Source organism: Eulemur rufifrons, chromosome 19 (assembly GCF_041146395.1).
Source record: "Eulemur rufifrons isolate Redbay chromosome 19, OSU_ERuf_1, whole genome shotgun sequence".
Lineage (NCBI taxonomy): Eukaryota > Metazoa > Chordata > Mammalia > Primates > Lemuridae > Eulemur > Eulemur rufifrons.
Window position 1 is genome coordinate 80,741,545 of NC_091001.1, and position 23,482 is coordinate 80,765,026.

Sequence of the window (23,482 nt, forward strand, 5' to 3'; positions counted from 1 at the left end):
AATAGCCCTGTGGCTATTGCTGATGTTGATTTGGAAGACAGAAAAAGTAAATTGAATACTATACAGACACTGAAACCAGCAAAGACAAAACGGAAAAATTCAGCTCAGTCATTTTCAGCTCAAAGGACCAAAAAGCTGAAAGTTGAAGAAACCAGCAAAGCCGGCAGCTTAGAGGGTGGGAGTAACAGTACAGAGACGCCGTCCACAAGCACCACGTGGGAAGGTGCATGCAAGAAGGAAGAGAATGAAGATGACTTTGCATTTGGTCAGACCCCTTTAAAGAAAATGAAGACTGAAATGTGTCCTCAGGGGCAGCCTGTCAAGTTTCCAGCAAATGCCAGCAATATTAAAGAGGAGGTGGAAATGAACTGGGATATAGTACAGGTATGTGCAGCCTTTTTCTGTCACTTTAGGTGGTTTGATTCCTTTCTAGCGTAAGGGTTGTAATGGCCAAGGGAAGGGCCGGGAGTTTTCAGTTTTCTTTTCCGTTTTGTCAGTGATTTCTGGAGACTTTGGCTGCTGGTTCCTTTCGTGGGTACACTGTTTTGTGTTATGGCTTCTCATCATCAGTTCTTTGGCTCAGAGTTCTGACCTCAGTCAAAGTAGGTCTTTGCCCTGGAGTTTTAGTGAACATACACTATGTAGACAGACTGTACCAACAGATTGGGCCCTCAAAGTTTTGTTGTTAAGTTTTTTATTTGAACTTGGACTGTATTTCCCCATAAAAGTAGGACAGGTGATTAGGTCATTGGCTGTTCATATTAATACATCTTTTAACCTTTAGCGTACTGTTGTAATATACTACAAATAAGGACTAGCAATTTTTTAAAGGAAAATTCTATAAGAATTCCAATTTGAGGTGCCAGAATTATATCTCTTACTACAAAGGAAATTGGATTTCTCCTGGCTTTTTTTTTTTTAACTGGCTTTGGACGGTAGAGGGGACCTGAAGGGTGGCTCATGAGCAGTGATTCTCAACCTTTTATCTGCTCCGACACACTGTGGAACCATGTCAAACTTAATTATTTATGGCAGTGCCTCTCAGAGTAGTTGGGGTGACCTCCCTCCCTGTTGTCTGTCCCATGTGACTCTGACATGTATGCCTTCCCCTGCCATGAATTGTGGCTGTAGCGTCCAGGGCCTCTGCTGATCCTAATACTACTTCTCAGTCTGTGACTGTGTATCACCTTATTTCTTCCAGAGGCATGTCTTTTTACCCATGCTGCCTTTTTTATCTATTAGTAGAATGTCACCAGTAGTTTTTAATCATGATTTTTGTTCTCTCTGAGCCACTAAGGAGTAGGATGTTGCTTCATAGCTTTTCCTCTCACTCTTGTTTCTGAACTAAATAGTCCAGGGTATCTTGGAGAAACAGTATATTGGGCTCCTTTCTATGCCTTCTTTTTCTTTGTTCATTTAGACCTACAAGGCAATGTTTTAAAGTGTGGTTCATGGTCCACCTGCATCACAATCACTCTGAAGGCTTTTGTAAAGAGCAGAGTTCTTGGTCCCAGACCAGGCCTACAGAGGCAGGTGGACATGTCCCACTTCCCTCCCCTTTCCCTTTACTAACGCTTTTAAGCTTATTTCTATTATTGACATAGACTCATCCCTGGTAGTTGACAGTGTGCAGGAAGAAGGGAGGAACATTTCAAAGACCATGAGGTCTCTGGTCTTGGACACTTAGGAATAAATTATTCATAGTTAGGTCAAGAGCTACTTTCTCTATGACACTTTGCCCTCTACCCCATCCCCTAATCTCTGTTTCAGAGAAAGAGAAGAAAATGACCCTATTTTAGTCTTGTCTCTAGGTTACAAGGAATAGAAACCTACTTCTAATGAGCTTAAGTAGAAAAGAGTTTATTACCAAGGACACAGGGACCTTTCAAAGAACAAAAGGGACAGAATGTGATCAAGTCTCCTAAAGGACTTGAACCAGAAATTGGAAAACCATGAGGACTTGGAGAAGATACTCTCAGCTTTCTCTCTCTGGTGTTTTATGATCACCCATTTCTGTTGCTTGTCTGTTTATTATTTTCCCTCAGCAGACCAGATTTCACTGCTTCTTTACAGAGGATGGAAGATGACAGTTCCCTTGTTCGTTTCCCATTAGTTTTATTAGTGACATAGACTGACCAGCTAATTATGCATTCCAATTCCAAATTTTAGGAAGAGAATCTGATTGGCTGAATTTGGGTCAGTTATCTACCTCTGGTCCAATATCCAGGGTACAGAGGCCTCATTGCATTGCAGAAATATGGTTGTCAAGGGTCCACCAGTGTGTGTGTGTGCGTGTGTGTATGTGTGTGTGTGCACGCATTGGGGGCGGGGGGAGAATGTTTCTCTGAGAAAAGGAGGTGTTTGTGGGCCAACTGAAAGTTTCTATTTCAAGGTCTAGCTTTAGAATGTAAATTTATTAATATAGGTGATGATGAGACTCTCTTAAAGATTTCCATAGGTTTCTTATTTATCACTACCATAATACCTTAAGGTGTTTGTTTACAGAACTTTATTTGACAAGGGATAGCAATACTTATTTATGGATGACTTATTTTGGGCTAGGCTCCATACCAGGCACTTATTATTACATTCTTTTATTCATTATCATGATGGATTATTAGAAATAATGGAAAATATAAAAATCATTTATAGCTAGGATTAAAATAGCCAGAAAACATTTTTGTTTGTACAGTCTATATAATTTAGTGCCTATAGGTTGTGTCTTTTCTATAATAGGTATAACTAAAGTTGATTTCACAGCTTTGAGAGAAGAAAGCGTGTTGCAGTTTGTTAACTTGGACTTTTTATTTTTGTTAGGAGTGGTTATCTGGGTTCGCTAATGAGTTCTGTAATGTCACTAAAGAAGCAGCTAAACAAAGCCTTTTGGTACATTCTAAGAGAAAGGCAAGATTACTTGCTGAGTAGAAAGAGGAAGGAAAAATGTATGGTAGGAAACAGGTGCCCAGTTGTCAGAGGGTGAGTGACAGAAGAAAAGCAGAGGAAGAAGGCTTCGTTTGTAAGCCAGTAGCAGCAATGTCCATTGTTGTGTTGTGAGACTATCAAATGGGAGTAAATTACCTCGTTTTAAGGCCCTAGAACTATTTTGTGGCCTTTGGCCTTCTTGGAAAATATAGGTCTTTCCTTTTAATTCCAAGTAGTTTTTTCCTCCTCCTCTTTCTTATTGTAAGTGATTTTTGACAGCTAAAAGCCTATTCTCTGGGAATCTGGGCACTCCTTGCCTGCAAGTTGGGAAAAGTGGTTGTTACAGCTCCCACCTTTGCTGAGCAATCTGATGGCAACTATTAAGCTCAGCATTTTCTAGGTGGCTTTAGGAAAATTGCAACTGGGCAACTATTTGTGTGAATTTACATGTTTAGGTTCTTTTTATTTAACCAGATACTGTCATCCTTCCCCAACTTTAACTTAACTTTTACAGACAATTCTTGTGGTATATGTGGATTTCCTTTCTTACACTTTTTAAATTCCCCCCTAACCAGGAGAAATTTTGTGGGAGAAAATATAATTTTGTCTTAAAACTTTGTTGCTGCTTCTGGATATGGTTGAGAACAGTGGAAGGTGGAGGAAAAACAGGGAACTGACAAGAGCAAGAGGCAAATAATACCAAGTCAGAAAATCAGGAAGTTCTTAAACATTTGGATAAGGACTAAACTCAATAAAATGCCTATGATATGTATATTATCTGTCACAAAAGATATGTCTGTATGTCCAAGTTCTTTGGGGACATCCTGAATAGTACTGTGTTAGCAAGGAATGGTCAATGGAAATTAATTGTATATAAATTATTAATTATTACTAATTGAATATGTGGAAATGTCATTTATATTTCCTTCATTTTGTGTGCTATTCCCTATGACTCCTGGCCACCATGATGCCTTGGTCCTCTATTTTTTTCTCTTCAAGGTGTGTTTCACAATTCTGGAAACTCTACTCTTTTTTACAAGAATGTCTCTGTCTTGTTTGGGGAGTGAAAACTACATAGCCAACACTTGTTTTATTTTTAGGTTTATAAAGAGGACAAAATTACAACAAATTTAAATATTTCAGTTACCTTTATTTGTGATTCCAGAACCAGGCAACACTTCATTTCATAGAATAAGTGTTTCATTTTTTTTTTTTTTTTTTTTGAGACAGAGTCTCACTCTCTTGCCTAGGCTAGAGTGCCATGGTGTCAGCCTAGCTCACAGCAACCTCAAACTCCTGGGCTCAAGCAATCCTCTGCCTCAGCCTGCCGGGTAGCTGGGACTACAGGCATGCACCACAGTGCCCGGCAGATTTTTTCTATTTTTAGTTGTTTGGCTAATTTCTTTCTATTTATAGTAGAGACGGCGTCTCGCTCTTGCTCAGGCTGGTCTTGAATTCCTGAGCTCAAGCAATCCTCCCGCCTCGGCCTCCCAGAGTGCTAGGATTACAGGCGTGAGCTAACTCACCCGGCCAGAATAAGAGTTTCAATGAGTTGAGGAGAGGATGTTGGTTTGATAGACAGAAAGTTCCAAAGAAATGAGAAACAACAAAAAGTGGATTACTTTTCTCATAAGGTAGGGACAGGGAGACAGAAAAATAGAAAAATAACTGATTAGTTAACGTCAGGTTACTTCAGGCTACTTTTTTTTTTTGTGTAAGGATTAAAGCATAGGATGACAATATTGGGGAAAGAAGTGAGAAAAAAAGGCGGCCAGTATCTGAGTTGCATATCTCACTGCAATTCTGCATATAAAGCAGGGCCTCTTATTAAGTTTAACCTGTTTGTCCCAGGAGAGATTAAATAAAATAAATTATATTGGTATTTTTTGTTAATATAATTTAGCTGGAAGTATTTGTTGTGGGCTTTTTTTTTTAAAAAAAAAACAACAAACTTTTTTTGAAGCATAGCTTACAGAAAATTATACCTAAGTATACAGCTCAGGAATGTTCAAAAGTGTAACCACATAACTAGCTTCCCGATCAAGAAACAGAACATTAACAACACTTTAGAATCCCCCTTCATACCCTTTTCCAATTCCCCCTTCCCTTTCCTGTAACCACTCTTCTGATTTCTAACATCATAGATTAGTTTTTCTTTTTGCAGTCTTTAAGGAAACTTTTTTTGTATGATACCATGAAATAACTAGGTAAGGGCAAAGAGGGCAGCAGCTGGAATCAACAGCTTTCCAGAAGGGAGGTGTCTAATGGCTGGGAATTATTTTGAATGGAAAAGTCTCTTAATTCTACCCATTAGAGAGTTATTTAACTTAAATGTTCTTTTAAAATTCAGATTTTGCCTGGATGATTGAGGCTATAGTTTATTTGCTTGATATCAGGTATTTTCTTTTTAACTGAGGGAATGGGAATTTCCCTTTGGAAGAGTAAATCTCAGGACATTTTGGGAGAAGGCATTTCCTTGGAAGTTTTAGACAATCAGAGGGCAGTTTGAAGTCACCCTGCCTTACTTATCTGCAAGAAGAGAAGTGATACATTTGATTTATTTGTGTTTTTGCCCTCTAAAATCATTTTGCTTTGCATACAATTCAAATTTTTGAAGTAGTGCTGTGGCTTGTGGAACTTAGGGCAATTTATTTAATTTCTTTGAGCTTCAGTTTTTACATTTGTAAAAGGGGAATAATAATAGTACGTATCTCATGTAGTTTAAATTAGTATATATTAAATGTGTAAAAGTGTTTGGAACATAATAAACTTTATATAGGTATTAGCTTAGAACAATAGTCAAAAAAAGTCCCTATTTAATTCTTAGGGGTGAAAAAATTCTCAACACGACCTTTTTTCCCTCTGACTCTGATCGCTATCCACCAGTTAATTAAAAAAAAAATAAAGTAATAAATGTGCATAGTTTAAAAGTATAAACTATAGTAGTTCCCTGCCCTATCCCTTCCTATCCCTAAGGCTTGCTCTCTACTTTTAACTCTTCTAGTTTTTTTTTTGTTGTTTGCCTAATTTTTCTAAAACACTCATTATTGGGCCTTGCTCCAGTGTTTCTGATTCAGTGGCTCTTTGGACCCAATAATTTGCATTTTGATAAGTTCTCAGATGATGCTTATGCCCTGGTTTAGGGACCACACATTGTGAACCATTGCTGTAGTCTACAGATCTCATGGCCTCAAAAGGTCCAGCTGAAACCAAGCAACGAGCAGATCAATTGTTGAATGACTTCATACTGAGTATATGATAAAGTTCAAACTCTATAGAATTCACTGTCCCACCTCCTCCCCTTTTCCATTTCTCACCTGATCTCTACAGCCCTTGTACAATTCAGCATTACTGAACTTTTAGCAATTTAAAAAATGTGCAGTGGCTTTTCATATGCTATTCTCTTCCTGGAATCCCTGCTCCCCATTTAACTGTCTGGAAATACGTTCGTTCTCTTGTTATTTTTCTGTTGTTGCAAAGAGTAGAAATTATATTGTATTTCAACTATTTACTTGTCTGTCTGTCTTCTTATGTTAGCTTGTTAGCTCCTTGGGAAGAAGAACTTGGTTTTTTACATCTTGATTATCACTGGCTTAGTATGGTTATTGACATATAATATGACCTAAAATAAATGTTTGACTAAATCAATATACAAGAAATTTGGTGATTTGGAGGCCCAAAAGTGATGACTGCTTATATGTAGTTTTGTTTAGCCTAAATTTCAAGGAGCAAATTTGTATAAGTAGCAGCATACACAACCTTAACTCATATGATACTGTCTGGATTTGTTACAACTTAGTACTGTGCTGATGTGGGTCTGGAGTCTTAGTTGTTTTAGATTTCTTTTACTTAATAGCTGAGCTATTGGGTAGTGGGAGCTCAGGGGTTGCTCTAACAATCACAGGGTCCCAAAATGATGAACATTTTGCTTGTTTCCAGTTGTCATCTCTATCGTTCAGAATCTTGCCTATTTTCAAGGGCCACCTGAAATGCTACCCCTGCAGTAAGCCTCCCTTGATTACCCCAGGGAGCTCTTTCTCTTCTCTGAAAACATATACCACTTATTGCCTGGTACATGATGTTTTATTTCTACTTATTTGCATTAGTATTTTATCTTCCCTTCTAGATTGCTAACCCCTCATGAGCAGTGTTATGAAGGCCTCTCAGGAGGGAAGTGGTTGGACTTTTACCAGTAGGTAGATGAGAGTCATTGGAGCGTAAGTTCAAAAAAGAGAAAAAATAAGGGTCTTGATTATATCTGTATTTTAGAAATATAATCAGCAGTAATGCAGAGAGGATGGGTGGAAGGCATAGAGAACAAAAAACAAACAAACAACTGCTATATGGTTTAGATAAAAGATGCTATTAGTAGAAAGAATTGAGGGGAAGGAACAGACATTTTAGAAGTTCTCTTTGCCTCCTTGGTGACAGAGTAGATGGGCGTGATAGAGAACACATAGTGACACTGAGGCCATTGATTAGAATGCTTTTGGTCACAATAAAAGAAAACACAAATTAGTTTAAGCAATAAAAGAGATTTATTGACTTACATAACAAGAAAGTTTCAGTCAGTGCACTGAAACAGTCTCTCTACTATTCTCTTAGTACCACCATCCTCATGATAGCAAAGTAGTTACAGTTTCGAGTTTCTGCCTCTATAAACTGTATTTCTCCAGAGGAAGAAATTGTACTTGGGTTCTGAGTTCTAGTCCAAATCTTGAGCTTCATGCTGATTGGGCTAATCACTCTGGCCAGGGCAATATAACACTCTGGCTGTTGTTAATTCTTAAAACAACACTTGAGCCAAGTGCTGTGGAGCTGGACTTGGGTCAAATGCTGTCAAGCCACATAGCTGCTGTATAATGGGGAGGTAACCACAATATCCCCTAAGGTTTCTGTGGTAAATGATGGTGATGTTGACTGAAATAAGAGACAGGAGAAGGTACAGATTTGAGGGAGAAGATTCTAATAAGTGTGATTTTGTAGGGGTTAGGGAAGATAACAAGCAACAGGAGCATTTCTGAATGAGGGAGCATCCTCAGGAAGGCCTCTTAAGAGGGAAGCAACTGGACTTGATCTAGGAACTGAGAGAAGGCCATTGGGCTGGCTTCTAATGATTGGGGAAGACTAGATAAGATGAGGTTGGAGAAGGAGGCTGATGTCTTTGGGTCATGGTAAGGAGTTTGGATTCCAAATGCAATGGGAAGTCAGTGACAGGTTGACATGATCCAATATACATTTTGAAAGAAACATTCTTGTTGCTTTATGGAAATTGGAATAGATGGGACTTGGAGTGGATGCAGAGAGAACAATTAAAGGCTATTTCAGGAGTCCAGGCTAGAACTAGGCTGGGTTGTGGGGCAGAAAAAATGAGGAACAATGATAGGCTAAGGAAACATTTTACAGTTTAAGTTGACTGGTTCTTAAGATGGATTAAATTTAAGAGTTGAAGGAGATGGACTAGTTAGACTCTTACTTTTCTGGCTTGAACTGCTCTTCAGATAGACATCATATGGGAAAAACTAGAGGAGAAATAAATTTCGGAGGAAGATCATTTTGAATATGCAAGGTTTGAGATGCCCATTATATTTCCAAGAGAATATGTCAAATGGTTTGGCTAAATGAGTCTGGAACTCGTATAGAAGAGAGTCAGGGCTGGAGATGTGAAATCAGCGCCCTTATGAGAAATTTGGGTGATAAGCTGTCGTCTCAGGATTTAAGATGCCTAGAGAATGAGGTATCCTCTATAGTCTCTGAAGTTCAGCCATTTCTTTCATAAAGTTTTGAAATTCAGTGTGTTATATTTTGACTTGATTTTGTTAATCAGTGGATTATGGTAATTCTTTAATAATATTTCCCTGTTTATTTCCCCCCAGTTTTGGGCAGGTCATAGATACAAAGATTGAAATAATAATAAAACTTATTCTTTTTGTCCCCTACTTTGAAAAAACTGCTTAGATTTTTGAGAACAGTTGCTGAAATTGTGCTTTATTCTTTTTCTTCTCTGGGCTGATTTTTCTAAACTTTTCTGCTTACATGTACATTTTCCTGAGACCTATAGACTTATTTTTAAAAAATAATTATTTTGAATATGTAACTTGGGCATGATATAAAATTCAAAACATACAGAAAAATCTTCCTACTCTAATACTTAACCACCCAGTTACCTTTCTGTTCCCAGTTCTTATGAATCATTCCATATCAGTTCATACAGAGCTGATTGCATGGTTGCATGGTATTCTACTGTGTGGGCGTATTATAATTTATATATCAGTTCCCTTGTAAACTGAGGTTTTTGCTGACCTTTACTGTGCCAGAAACCGTTCTCAAAAAAAAAAAAATCATTATAAATAATATTTTCTAGAGGTGTATATAACATATATATATCAGGATAAATTCCCAGGAGTGGAATTACTGGGTCAAAGAGTTTATGCATTGCAAATTTTGATAGGTATTGCCAAATTGCTCTTTCACCAGAGGTTATTCATTGTAGCTTTTCATTAATAATGATTAAAAATGCTTTCCCCCTATACTCTTGCTGACATGGTGAGTCCTTGATATTTGCTGTCAGTCTGAGAGATGAAAAGTGCATCACTGCATAATTGAAAAGTGCTCTCATTGAACATTGTGAAATTTGAATGATGCAGCGGTTTTGATTGGATTTTCCTGAATTGGTAAAATGTCTGTTTTACAATTATGATTGTTAATACATGTATGTATTTTATATAGTTTTTTATATAAAACCACAGCAAGGAGTTTCTAAGTGACTAGAGAACAATATTTGATACTACATTTTAAATTATATTTTATAATATAGATGTTTAATTTTTAGTATTTTAAATCACTAAGTGTTTTTGATTTGCAGGTTTTATCTGAGAGAACTAATATTGAACTTTGGGTGTGTGCCAATATCATTCGTCTCTTTAATGATGATAACACAATTCCCTTCATTGTACGTTATCGAAAAGAGCTCATTAATAATCTTGATGCTGATTCTTTGAGAGAAGTTCGACAAACACTAGAAGAGCTACGGTAAGAAACCTGGGAAGAGATGAACCTAGTGTAAGGGGACAAAGGGTATGTAAGCCAATGAAGAGAAACTATGAGGAAGTGAATCACAGTATATTTGGACAGTTCCAGTGTTTTGTTTCCTTGAATTATTGTAATCTGAATATAGTCCTCTTCTGATGGAGAAAGTCTCTTCTGTTTTACTTATTTAGGGGTGTATGGAGTCCCTCTGCTGGTGTGTTTATGCATAGCTAGGGCATGTGTCAGAAAAAAGGTGGTTTGCAGTGAAAGTATATATATGCCTTAGAATTTGACAGTCATCTTCTCTCATAGAAATGATTGGGCATAATGGCAAAATTAGTACTGTCAGCAGGAAACTCTGAAAAGTACATTTTAGTCTAAATGTTTTAACAGCTTGTATAACATTGTCCTCTTAATTCCATAAAGTTCCTAAATGGATAGTTCTTGGGCAGTATAGAGTTTGGTAGGACATATGTATATTTCCTTTTTCCATTCTTTTAATGGAAGTAATTTAATATTTGTGGATTATAAGTTTAATATACTGATAGAATGGAAAGTAACTTTTTAAAAAAAAAAAAAATTATGCCTCTGAACTTAACTCAGAAATATGTGTAGAAAGACCATAAGACTGACCATATGATTCAATAGTGCTTATTAAAAGACTGTTCACCACTTGTGCATTTATTGCATGTCTCCTACAGGTACTATGTTAATGTGTATGTTTTTCAAGTCTACAACAAGGACCTGATTAAAATTGGGTATAATCTTACCATCAAGCCATCCTAAAAGTAATTAGGGTTATTTTTACTTGCTAATCAAATGGTCTCAGATGTATCATAAATCTTCTAGGGCCAGGCTAATATCAAAAATGGGGGATAAGAACTGTAGATTACAAGTCCTGTCAAAGAGGGGCAACCCTAATTGTCTCCTACAGATGATTGTCATGCAGAGTTGTTTGCCCAGTTGCTAGATGTCTTTATTTCTGAAAAGAAGCTGGTAATCTGGATTTCTATGTAAGAAATTTCTAGGCCAAACAAAACCATCTACAGGCCACATCTTTAAAGCCAGCAGTTTGCAAATTCTGACATAAGCTTTCTGTTTGGTTGAAGGCAAGGTAATTAAGAAAGTCTGAGGGTTTGGGGCCCTGAAATTGAGGAAAGTGTCACAGACAAGCAAGAATAGTTTGCTTAAAAAATTAAAGGTATTCTAACATTATTTGGTTATACAGGAGATAAATAGAAGCTTTATATAAAGATTATTATTACCATTTTTCATGGTGCCTTGGAGGCTATCAGCTGCTTCAAGATGAAACTGTATATCTCCTTCCCAGCAACTGGCTGCCAGAAACTCATTGAGGTGGATGATTAATGCAAACCTGGTACTATTTATGAGAAGTGTATGGCTACAGAAGTTGCTGCTGATGCTCTGGGTGAAGAATGGAAAGATTATGTGGTCTGAATCAGTGGTGGAAACAACAAGCAAGGTTTCTCCGTGAAGCAGGGTGTCTTGACCCATGGTCTTGTCTGCCTGCTACTGAGTAAGGGGCATTCCTGTCATAAACCAAGGAGAAGTGGAGAAAGAAAGCACATTTTTTGGGGGGGTTGCATTGTGTCTGCCAATCTGAATGTTCTCAACTTGGTTATTGTGAAAAAAAAAAAAAAAGAGAGACGTATATTCCTGGACTGACTGATACTATGGTGCCTCATGATCTGGGGCTCAAAAGAGTGAGCAGAATCCATAAACTTTTTAATCTCTCCAAGAAGATGATGTCTACCAATATTTTGTAATAAAGTCCTTAAACAAAGAAGGTAAGAAATGTAGGACCAAAGCACCCAAGATTCAGTGTCTTATTGTTCTACATGTCCTGCAACACAAACGCCAGTGCATTGCTCTGAAGAAACTGTACCAAGAAAAATAAGGAAGAGGCCACAGAATATTCTAAACTTTTGGCCAAGAGGATGAAGGAAGCCAAAGGGAACTGCCAGGATCAGATTGCCAAGAGACATAGGCTGTCCTCTCTAAGAGTTTCCACTTCTGAGTCCAATCAGAAATAAAATTGTCTGAGTAACAGATAAATAAAATCAGATAAAAAAAAAGATGATTATTACTATTTTCCTTTTCTATAAAAAACACTTCTACTTCAAAAGAGTTCCATTCCCTGGGTTTCTATGACCAGAGGAAGGCATACATTGAATATTAGTGAGAGAATATTCCTTGAATTAGGCAAGGATGTTGACTAGGGCTTAGAAGATCTTTTTCGATAAGACTGAGGTTTCTTTTTGGTAATGAGATATGGTCTCTATTTTTTCCTTAAGTTCAGCATTTTCTATAACTAGAGCATTGGTTTTCATTCTGTTAATTGTGACCTATACATGAGAAATAAAACCAATTTAATAAGTCATGCCACTTAAAAAAATGAAATAGAGAATAGAAAATATGAGTTTCATGAAATGTTTTAATTATGCAGTATATATATGTATACTGGATTATAGAAATGTATTTCTTAATATGGGTCATGATTAAAAGTGAATTAAAGAATATGATTCTGGATAGTAAGAAAAGTACCCTATATTTTTCTCTAAAAGTACTTCTCTTCTTCCTTATATACAGGCCAACAGGCATTGGTCTTTACTCAAAAAGACCCTGGTAGGCTTTAGGCCTTGAAAACAGTCTTGGGCTTCCAGGACTATAAAAGACATAATCTAAGGGTTGTAATCTAAGGACTGCATTCTTCTTTTAGTTTTTTTTTTTTTTTTTGTAAATATATAAGTAGATTTAATTTTCTTTCCCATCAATCATTTTTAATAATTCTCTAGCTTTTGGCCATCATTTTAGTGATACCATTATTAGGCAGATCCTATAAATAGGTACAACGAAATAGGATGAGAAGCATTAAAAGTAACAATAGAATTGTATAGTCACAGTGAAAAACTTTTGTAAAGCGGGGAACTACTGTACCTGCCCCTCTTTTTGTCCCTGCTTGTATACTGATCCCTGTATGTTGATTACTGGAATCAGGTTTTTTACATGGAATCCAGGTTCTTTTTTGTCAGGAATGGTATTTAGAAACCAGTTATGGGTGCTAGGTGTACCTTTCTTGAGCAGTGATACTGCAGTAGCAATGAGCATGTCTAATACCCATAACTTGGTTTCTAAGTACCATTCTCCTGATTTCAGGGCTGGGCAGGGAAAGTAGAAGATGAGCCTGGAATAACTTATGCCAGAGAATAAGGAGGTGCTCACAGAATGACAGGGTTATGTCAAAAGGACACAGAAGCTAGCTAAAAGGGGCTACTTCTGGCCAAACCTGGAACAATTTGAACATGAAAATGTGATAGCAATGGATTATAACCACTGAATAAAATAAGAAATCATGAGTCTATGTGATATAAATAAATCAGTGAATAAATTGAAAGTTTTTTTTTTTAAATTGAAAGTTTAATGAGGAATGAGATAATTACTCAAAGTACCTGTCCATGAAATACTTAATTACAAGGGGAATAAAGAGTACCTGTATCATGGAGAAACCCACAGACACTACCTTAATTGTCATGGTCAAAGTTAATTAGTAATGGGACAATTTTTTTTGCCACCTAATGGGATGTAGTGAGAAGAACACGGTGTCACTTCTACGATATTCCTGCCAAAGATTTACCTTCTGAATTTAATTGTAAGGACACATCAGAGAAACCCAAACTGTGGGACATTCTTCAAAATAAACGGCCAATAGTATTCAGAAATATTAAGGCCTTGAAATCAAGGAGATACTAAATTACTGCTTTAGTTTGAAGAAGACTATGGATGTGTGGCAACTACATGCAACCCATAATGCTAATCTGAATCCTCTATAAAGGACATTATTGGGACAATTGGTGAAACTTGAATGAGGTCTGAGGATTAGATGGTACTAATATATCAGTATTAATTACCTGACATTGGTGGCTATATTATGGTTATGTAGGAGAAGATTCATGTTTATAGGAAATGCACCCTAAAGTATTTGGGGGTAATGTTAACTTATTCTAAAATGGATCAGAGAAGAAAAAAAGTTCCTTTTACTTTACCTGCCACTTTTCTGTAAGTTTCAGATCGCTTCAAAAAAAGTTTTGACATCTAAGTTTTGTATATTACAAAAGTTTTTATTTTCAGGGCTGTTGCAAAGAAGGTTCATAGCACAATCCAGAAAATTAAGAAGGAGGGGAAGATGTCTGAGTGCTTGTTAAAAACCTTGCTAAACTGTAAAACTTCTGAAGAACTAGAACATGTGGTAAGTTACCCTTTTTATCTTTTAATATAATACCTGAATATATTATGATTTGGGTCTTTTTATAGTTAAAGACAACCAAGAAGTAAAAAGCTAAAATATTAGCCACCATTATTTAATTCAATGAAATATTTATTCAATAGATATTTAGAGAGTATTTTTTTTTGTGCTAGTCACTTGAGTTTGTGAAGATGAATAAATATATAATCGTTATCCTCAAGGAATTCCCAGTCAAGTGGGGAAAGAGAGTCGATAATACAAATGTGAAGCTTAAAGGAGAGGGCTGAATTGGAGACGTAGATGTGAGTGTGTTCAGCCTGTAGTTGTATTTGAAACCATGAGAACAGAAGAATTCACTCAAGGAGAGTTTGCGGAGTGAGCAGGTCAGGATTGACCACTGGCGAACATCAACTTTTAAAGGGTGGGTGGAGGAGGGGACAGCCTAAGGAGACATGGAAGAAATGGTCAGAGAAGTATGAGGAGAATTAGGAGATGATGGTACCTTGGAACAGGAGGGAAGAGAGTTTTAGAAGGAGGTAATGGTCAATAACTAAATGTAGCAGGGGGATTTGGCAAAATAAGGACTGAAAAAAATGTGTTTGGTAATTAGGGGATCATTGTGGATTTTAATGGTACCTCTTTCAGCAAGGTGTGTGGGAAGAGAAGCCAGGTGGTGGCAGGTTGAGGAGTGAACGTGGATTAAGAAGTAGAAGGCTTGTGTGTAGACAATTTTTAGAGAAGCTTGCTGGGGTTGAGGAGAGGACCTTGGCATCCAGGCAATGAGTTTCTGAGATGAGTGAAACCAAACAAATAGGTAATAGAGCACATAGAAAAGCATGAAGAATAAGATAAGGCACACACTATCTTCATACAGTAAGTGTTATCTAGTTAGTATTACTTCATCTCTGAAGGAGGAGCAAAGGGTTGAGAAAAAGATGTCTTAAGCATTCTCAGCATGTCCTCTAATTTTATATCCTAGTTTTAACTTTTACTTTTTAAAACTGAACCGTATGATATGTTTTCTGCCTTTTTTTCCTAGTCTGCTCCATATAAAACTGGGAGCAAAGGCACTAAAGCCCAGAGAGCAAAACAGCTGGGATTAGAAGGAGCAGCCAGGACACTGCTTGAGAATCCAGGGGCGCTCAATCTGCTCTCTTATGTTAGACCCGATGTTAAAGGTACCAGCTTTACTTACAGAGATCCTCTTTGCTTTCTTTTTTTTTTTATTTGAAAACTTATGTTAAAAAGTTGTTTCATTTGGTAATGACTATGTAAAAGAATATTGTAGCATATAAATAATAAATAATTCTAATAAAATAAATCTTGATGTACATATTGCTTAGCCACTCTGCTTTCCTTTTTTGATGAAGTGGCTGTTCTAGTCTTTTGCGTGTTTTTCTATGTATTTCTCTTTTTCTTATTCATTCATAAGTATTTTTTAGATACTCTTTGTCACTTATGTATTGCAAATCTTTTCTTCCAGTTCATAACTTGTTTTTTCATTTTCTTTATGCCATCTCTTAGTACGTGAGGATTGAATGTGGATTAAGAAGTATTGTGTCTAGATAATTTTTAGAGGAGCTTGCTGGAGTTGAGGAGAGGACCTTGGCATCCAGGCAATGAATTTCTAAGATGAGTGAAACCAAGGAGGAAAACTGAAGAAAGTTTTAGTTTTATTATAGTTAATTTGTTAATCTTTTTTTAAAGATAATTGTTTTTTTTTCTTTTTAAAGAAATCCCTTCATATCCCAAGGCTATAAAGATTCTTCTATATTGTCTTTTAAAGCTTTTATTTCTAAAAACTTGTTTAATTATAAAAGTCATACCTACTCTTTAAATCGAATTTTAACAATTCTGACATGCACAAAGTATAAAGTGAAGCCCTACTCCCACACTTCTAAGAGTAAAGTATCTTTGTCTGAAATTTACTTCTATCTTTCTATTCTTTTGTGTGTGTGTGTGTATGTGTGTGTGCATAAGACAGAATGAGAGTGAGGGATGAAAGGAGAGATGTTTCTAAGAAAAATCCAAGGAAAGTGACAATTGATACATGCCAAGATGCATTGGTTTTATTGTCAAAATGAACCTTTGAGTGAGAACCTTCTGGGTACGACTGGCTTTTTTCAGGAGTTCTCTGTTAGTAGTTGAGTGAGGGGATTGATGCTCTGGTGATCCATACTCTTTTAAAAATTTATTTTAGAAAATTGTATATATTTAACATGTCCAAGATGATGCTTTGATATACATATACATAGTGAAATGAGTACTGCAGTCATGCAGTACTGTACATGATAATCAAGCGAATTAACATGTCTATCATCTCACATAGTTACCTTTTTTTTTTGTGGTAAGAGTACCTGAAATCTACTCTTTTGGTAAATTTCCAGTATACAGTACAATATTATTAACTGTAGTCCTCATGCTGTACGTTAGATCTCTAGTCTTATTCGGCTTGCACAACTACAACTTTGTACCCTATCTTCCCATTCCCCTTCTCCCTTCTATTCTAGTCTCTTTTGTGCTTCTGTTGATTCTTTAGGCTGGGAGATATAAATGTCTGTAGGGGGCAGTCTCTGATAACAAAATCCACAGTATGTACTAAACTGTAGAAAATTATAGCATACCATAGCCTGTTTTTGTTTTAAATAATCCAGCAAATGTGAATTTGTGATTTAAAAAATTGAGTAGGTATGCCTGTAAAATACAAATATCTGTTCATACTGAAACACACACATCTTAATTAATGTTTGGAAAGGGGCGATAATGAAAAGAAAAAGCAAAATAGGATTACTTGAATTTAGAGATAGGTTGAAATGAGTAAAATTAAAATTTAAGTTTTTAATGTGTATTTATAATTTGATTTCCAAATGGTTACAAAATTTAATATTTTAATAATAGCTGAGATTGTATACCTAAGCATTAAGGTTAACCACAGTGAGAACTATCTGGGCCCAGTCATGGTATGTTTTATTAGAATTTTCAGAATGTTAGATGCACAAAAGTTTATTGACTGTTCTTATTTTTATTTTTCTTGTTATGGTTGATTTCCTTTCCTTCTACTCCCACCACTTTTAGTACAAAGGTCTCCTGAGTTCCCACATGTACTGAGTTCCTACTGGGTAGGTTTTTGATAACCGTATCTCTCTGGATTGTCATAAATGGAATACATGATCATGGACACTTGGTGATACTTCTGATAATGTGGATAGTAATAGTGTGGATAGTTCAGGGTTCGTCACAATTACCAAAGTACTATACTAACAGATATATCAGGACTTTCTGTTTCCTTTACCTTCTCTTTCTTTTATCCTGATCAAGAGTGTAGAAAAATTATAATTAATTTCAGATAAGCTAGGTACTGCTTTTTAAAGTTTGTTTGGAATGTTTTTCCTTTCTCTCCCCTTCTTTATGCTACACACATAACACATGATCACCCTCAATTCTATTACTCTTTTTCTAAACAAGTTTCATCAGTCTATCATTCCTCAAAGAAATACCTAAGAAACCAGATATTGTATTTTTCCTCCCCCCAGCAGAAGACACTTCTTGCTTACTATAGACCAACAAGAATTTGGTCTGAACTAAAATGAAATATGTCCTAGGAGATCCCTGTGTTGTATCCAAGGGGGAGTAGCTGATTGTTCTGTTGTATGTAAGAAGAGGTAGTCCAAGTGCAGATACAGTGAAAAGAAGTGTTGGCCTTTCAATTTTTATTACAGCTGTGGAGGTTTGAAGATTCTTTAGCTGGATTTCATTATAAGGCAAGGGGTATGATTTTCTGGTTCTGTGGCCTTTATTTCCTCCTGATTTCACTAAGGGGCTAAATTTTTAGAACTCCTATTCTCCTTAGCTGTATTAATACCAAAAGATCAATTCTCTTTGATTGGGGAAGGAGCATTTTCAAAATATACAAGATTTTCTTTGTCAGTTGTTTTTCTCCCTAGTTGGACTGAGAAGGGGGTATGTAATTTGAAAGAGTTTCCCAAATGATTCTAAAAATTTCTACATTGCATTGAGAACCACTGCTCTAGAAGTAGCTCAAGGTACCTCCCTAGCAGTGATGTTTTAAAGTTTTGTTTCTGAAAATTCCCTCATAGGAAAATTTTCTTAAAATGTACATAGAATTCCTATTAGTTTCAATGACCAAATTTCTTTCTTGAAATTTCTTTAAAATATAATTGACCCTTGCATAATGCAGGGATTAGGAGCACCAGTCTCTCACACAGTTGAATATCTGAGTATAACTTTTGACTCCCCCAAATCTTAACTACCAATAGGCTACTGTTGAAGCCTTACTGATAATATAAACAAGAAATGAACACATATTTTTTATGTTATATGTATTATTACAATACTGTATTACAATCAAGTAAGCTAGAGAAAAGAAAATGTTACTAAGAAAATCATAACAAAGAGAAAATATGTTTACTATTCATTAAGTAGCAGTGGGTCATCATAAAGGTCTTCATCCTCATTGTCTTCATATTGAGTAGGCTGAGAGGAGGAAGAAGAGAAGGGGTTGGTCTTGCTGTCTTAGGGGTGGAAGAGGTGAAGGAAGTGGAAAGGGAGACAGGAAAGGCAGGCACACTTAGTGTAACTTTTATTGAAAAAAACTGTATACAAATGGACCTGTGCATTTCAAACCCGTGTTGTTTAAGGGCTAACTGTACATACAGTATTTCAGTAGTTAACATTAGCTATTATAACACAACCAAAGTTTTTTTAATTAATTATGGCATAATAAATCTGTTCTCCTGTTCTCTTTGGCTTTTGTACCTATTACTCATTAAAACTATCCTCACAGAAAAACATACATATGATATATAATGCGTGTATCATTCAAGCTTTAATGCAAAAAATGAAAAGCTTTAATGCATATAGAAAAATGAGGACAATAGAAGTGAAAAGAGGCAAGGCAAATGATCTTTCTGGATGTGTAAGTTGGTATCACAGGGGCTATGATGTACAAGACTCACTGCTGTAAATTAGCAAGCCAAAAGCACTTAGAACTTAATGCCCCATTTGTAAACAAATCTTAATTGTGAAGATGAACGACTGCATGATAGCTCTTGTTTTGTTCTTATGAGATTTGTGAAATTTAAATGGGTCATTGAAAATGTGAATAAATGCTGCATAATCAAAAATAAGAAGTTAATACAATTGCCTGTAAAGGAGAATTTTTATAACAAATGAAATAGTGTGCCTTGGTATATGACTCTATTAGTACATATTTTTCATAACTTTTTTTTTTTTTTTGAAACAAGAGTCTTGCTCTGTTGCCTGGGCTAGAATGCCATGCCATAGTTCACAGCAACCTCAAACTCTGGGCTCAAGCAATCCCTCTGCCTCAGCCTCCAGAGTAGCTGGGACTATGGGTGCATGGCACCACACCCAGCTAATTTTTTGTATTTTTAGTAGAGATGGGGTCTCACTCTTACTCAGGCTGGTCTCGAACTCCTGAGCTCAAGCAATCCTCCGGCCTCGACCTCCCGGAGTGCTAGGATTACAGGTGTGAGCCACCGTGCCTGGCCCACATAACACCTTTAATTTTTGCAAACACTTCATGAAGGAAGTACTATTATTATTATTATTCCATTTTTATAGGAAAGTAACTTTAAAAGAAGGTACAGAGAAGTCAAGTAACTTGCTCAAGGTCTCATGCTTGGTAAGTGGCAGAAACAGATTAGACCAGGCAGCTTACTCCAGAGCTACATTTTTAACCACTAGGCAAGATAGTATGTAAAGGGCCTGTATTACTGCTTTTGGAGACTTGTTTTTGTTGCAGAGGGAAGCTAGTCACTGCTACTGTACCTTTTTGTCTTAAGGTTGTCAATTTAAGATTTTATTTTGACCAAACTAATTTATTGTGATTTAATTATAGAATTTAAAACCAATCTTATACTTTTTGTTTTTATTTTCCCTCTTACTTTTCTCCTAAAGGGCTTTCAGCACTCCAGGATATTGAAATAGGAGTGCAGCATATTTTAGCAGACATGATTGCCAAAGACAAAGACACGCTTGATTTCATTCGGAAATTGTGAGTAACTCTTATGGAGTTTTCTGCTTTGTGGACTCATGCTGTTAATGGTTACATGGTTAGTGCTAACACTGGTGTTCATTAAAAACTTTATTTTCCAGCTTTTTTTTTTTTTTTAGTAGCAGAAGTCTTTGTTCAAACAATAGAATCTTAATGTACAAAACAGATAAAAGTAAGATTTTAATTGAATTCTGGGCAGGGAGCCTGGAACTCTGCCTACTTATGCGCCTTACACCGAGGCACCTCAGTGAAGGGGCGCTGATGAACACAGTTTAAAAATCACTGCACTGCACGATACATGCTAGAGAGAGTCATGTTCGTTTGGAGTGGGTAGCATTGCTTTTTAAACATCGTGATTGTGATTTATGCTTAATTTTATAATATCGGTGTTTAACAATAATTGGGTTTACTTGAGGATGTATAATATCAGGTATGGATAACAGTGCTGACCTCAAAATGAATTTTGGCTTTTGACGAGAGCAGCTTATCCATGGCATCACACATCCAATTTATAAGAGATTAAAGCTCTTTGACCTATAGGGCCTATGGATTTTATGCCTTATTAAAAGAAGACATTAATTTAAAACCCTATTCTGTACTCTGTTCTTTTTCTGCTGTGTATCAGGAGAGAAGGCAGATTTCTGCCAGAGGTCTGCCCTTCCTGTCTCTTTCTCTCTCTCGCTCTCCCCCCACATCTCTAGCTGTGTGAGCTGTACAGAGGAGAGGGAAGGTAGAGATGATCCAGTTGATTACTGTTGATAGTCACGGTTTTTGTTAATACAAGAGAGAGAACTTTTCTATTTTCTCAGTGATCCCAGCAGGAATGAGTTGAAATAGAAGAATTGCTCACGTTTTAAAATGTGTTTTTATAAGTAATTATGCTGCTGAAATTTGGTTCAGTTTTATAAATTGTTATTGGAAGCTGTCCTGACACATCCTTTTGTTTGCCTTCTTTTTAGTTTTTAATTGACTGTGACTGCCTTGGTGGTTAGAAAAGGAAGATATTTAGACTAGAGTTTTTGTTCTGATTTTTATAGATAGTTTTGGTCTCTTGCATAACTGTAGATGGTATCTGAATTCATTTGGCCATTTAATGGAGTGGGTTGGGTTGATGTTCAGATAGATCTGTAAGACCTATACTAGCATGAATAGACAGAGTCCTCTTTTGATGGGTCAGTAACATCATTTTCATAGTTGGACATCATAAAAAAGAAATTTTCTTTGGTAATGGCTTAACTTTTTTGCTATCCTTGTTTCCACATAATGTGTTTCTTTACTAAAGCACATAGTAATAACTGCCTGTTTTTTGAACATTGTGTGTCTGAACAGGTGCCAAAATAGATACATTTGTATCCAGTCATCTCTGGCAAAAGTGTCCTCAAAAAAGGTAAATGAGAAAGACGTTGATAAGTTTCTTCTCTACCAGAATTTTTCATGCAACATAAGAAACATCCAACATCATCAGGTAAATAAGGAGAAACTGCTTGTGCATGCTGACAGTAGCAATAATAATAATACTTTGCATTTGCGTGCTACTTTACTTACTAAGGATTTAAAGAATTTTATGTCAACTATTTTCTTTTTTTCTTTATATAAATTTTCATGTGCCCCCCTCCTCCCCATTTCACAGATGAGGAACTAAAGACCTGGAAAAGTTAGTAGGTGACACTGAGAATTATTAGCAGACTGACAACATCACAACTCAGATATCTTGACTTTCTGGCTGGCATTCTTTCTTGTTAGACCCTGCTTCCCAGTATGCTTGGATTTGAGATCAATTCTGGATCTCTTCCAGGTGAAATACAAATCAGAGATATCTGATTCCAGGATAAAGTGTGAGAGATCTTATTTGGTTATATAAACCATACTCATTGTATCTCAGTCTTTAAATTTCATTTTTCAGTTCACTAACTTTTTTCCTAAATGTAGTCATAGGCTATATCTACATTGTAGAATGTGGCTTTTAAATCACATAGGGGGAAAAAAAGAGGCGTTACAAACCAAAAATATGTTAATATTGGTTTTTATATTTACATATGTAGGTACCTTTACCAGTGGTATTTCTTTGTATGTTCTTGAGTTACTCTCTAGTGTCCTTTCATTTCAACCTGAAAGTACTTACTATAATATTTCATGTAAGGCATGTCTTCTAATAACAATCTCCCTAGGTATTCTTTTTCTGGGAAGTCTTCTCCGTTTTTAAAAAACAGTATTTTTAGTTATAAAATGCACATAACACAAAGTATACAATCTTAGGCATTTTTAAGTGTACAGTTTAGTAATATTAAGTATAGATAGTCACATTGTTGTGCAACCAGTATCCAGAACTTTTTCGTTTTGTAAAACTGAAACTCTATACTCATTAAGCATTTCCTTCATTTTTGAAGGACAATTTTTCTGGTTATAGAACTCTTGGTTAATAGGTTTTTTTTTTTTTTTTTCCTTTTAACACTTTGATTATGTCATCCACTGCCTTATGGTATGGCTTCTGTGGTTTTTGATGAGTTGTCAGCTATTAATCTTACTGAACCCTTGTTCATGACAAGTCATTTCTTTCTTGCTGCATTCAAGATTGTCTATCTTTATCTTTTGATAATTTGATTATAATGTGTCCTGTTGTGGGTCTCTGGGTTTATCCTCCTTGAAGTTCATTGTGATTCTTAGATTAATGTTTTTCATCAAAATTGGGAAATTCTTGGTCATAATTTCTTCAAATATTCTTTCTAACTCCTTTCTCTTCTCTCCTGGGACTTGTGTTATATGTAATGGGTGTGCTTGATAGTGTTCCACAGGTCTCTTAGGCCCTGTTCATTTCTTTTTCTCTCTTGTCAGACTGTATAATCTCAATGACCTGCCTTCACGTTTGTTGATTTGTTCTGCTTGCTCAAATTTGAACATATTTAAGACAGTTGATTTAAAATTTTTGTTTCATAAGGCCAATGTCTAAGCTTTCTCAGGGACAGTTTTCATTAATTTTTTTTTTCCTGTGAATGGGTCATACTTTCTTGTTTCTTTGCATACCTTGCTGTATTTTTGGTAAAAACTGGATATTTTGAGTGTTATAACTTGGCAACTCTGGAAATAAGATTCTTTCTTCTCCTAAGTATTAGTTGGTGCCGCTTATTGTGGGTTGTTGGCTTTCTAAACTATTTTTGTAAATCTGTATACTTTGTCATGTGTGGCCATTGAGGTCTCTCTTCTTAGCTTAGTAACTGGCTAGTTATTTGATA

General features: G+C 36.1%; 1 protein-coding gene and 1 pseudogene across 1 annotated transcript in view; both read left to right on the forward strand.

The window, feature by feature from the left end:
• The window catches only part of SRBD1 (S1 RNA binding domain 1), a 197,631-nt gene that overhangs the window by 10,741 nt on the left and 163,408 nt on the right, over positions 1-23,482 (forward strand). Inside the window, exons 4-9 of the mRNA XM_069494081.1 lie at positions 1-384; positions 9,788-9,954; positions 14,101-14,218; positions 15,255-15,393; positions 20,156-20,252; positions 21,582-21,717. Coding sequence (XP_069350182.1) covers positions 1-384; positions 9,788-9,954; positions 14,101-14,218; positions 15,255-15,393; positions 20,156-20,252; positions 21,582-21,717 — 1,041 coding nt within the window. The remainder of the gene's footprint in view (positions 385-9,787; positions 9,955-14,100; positions 14,219-15,254; positions 15,394-20,155; positions 20,253-21,581; positions 21,718-23,482) is intronic.
• Positions 11,257-12,005, forward strand: LOC138399594 (small ribosomal subunit protein eS6-like; annotated as a pseudogene).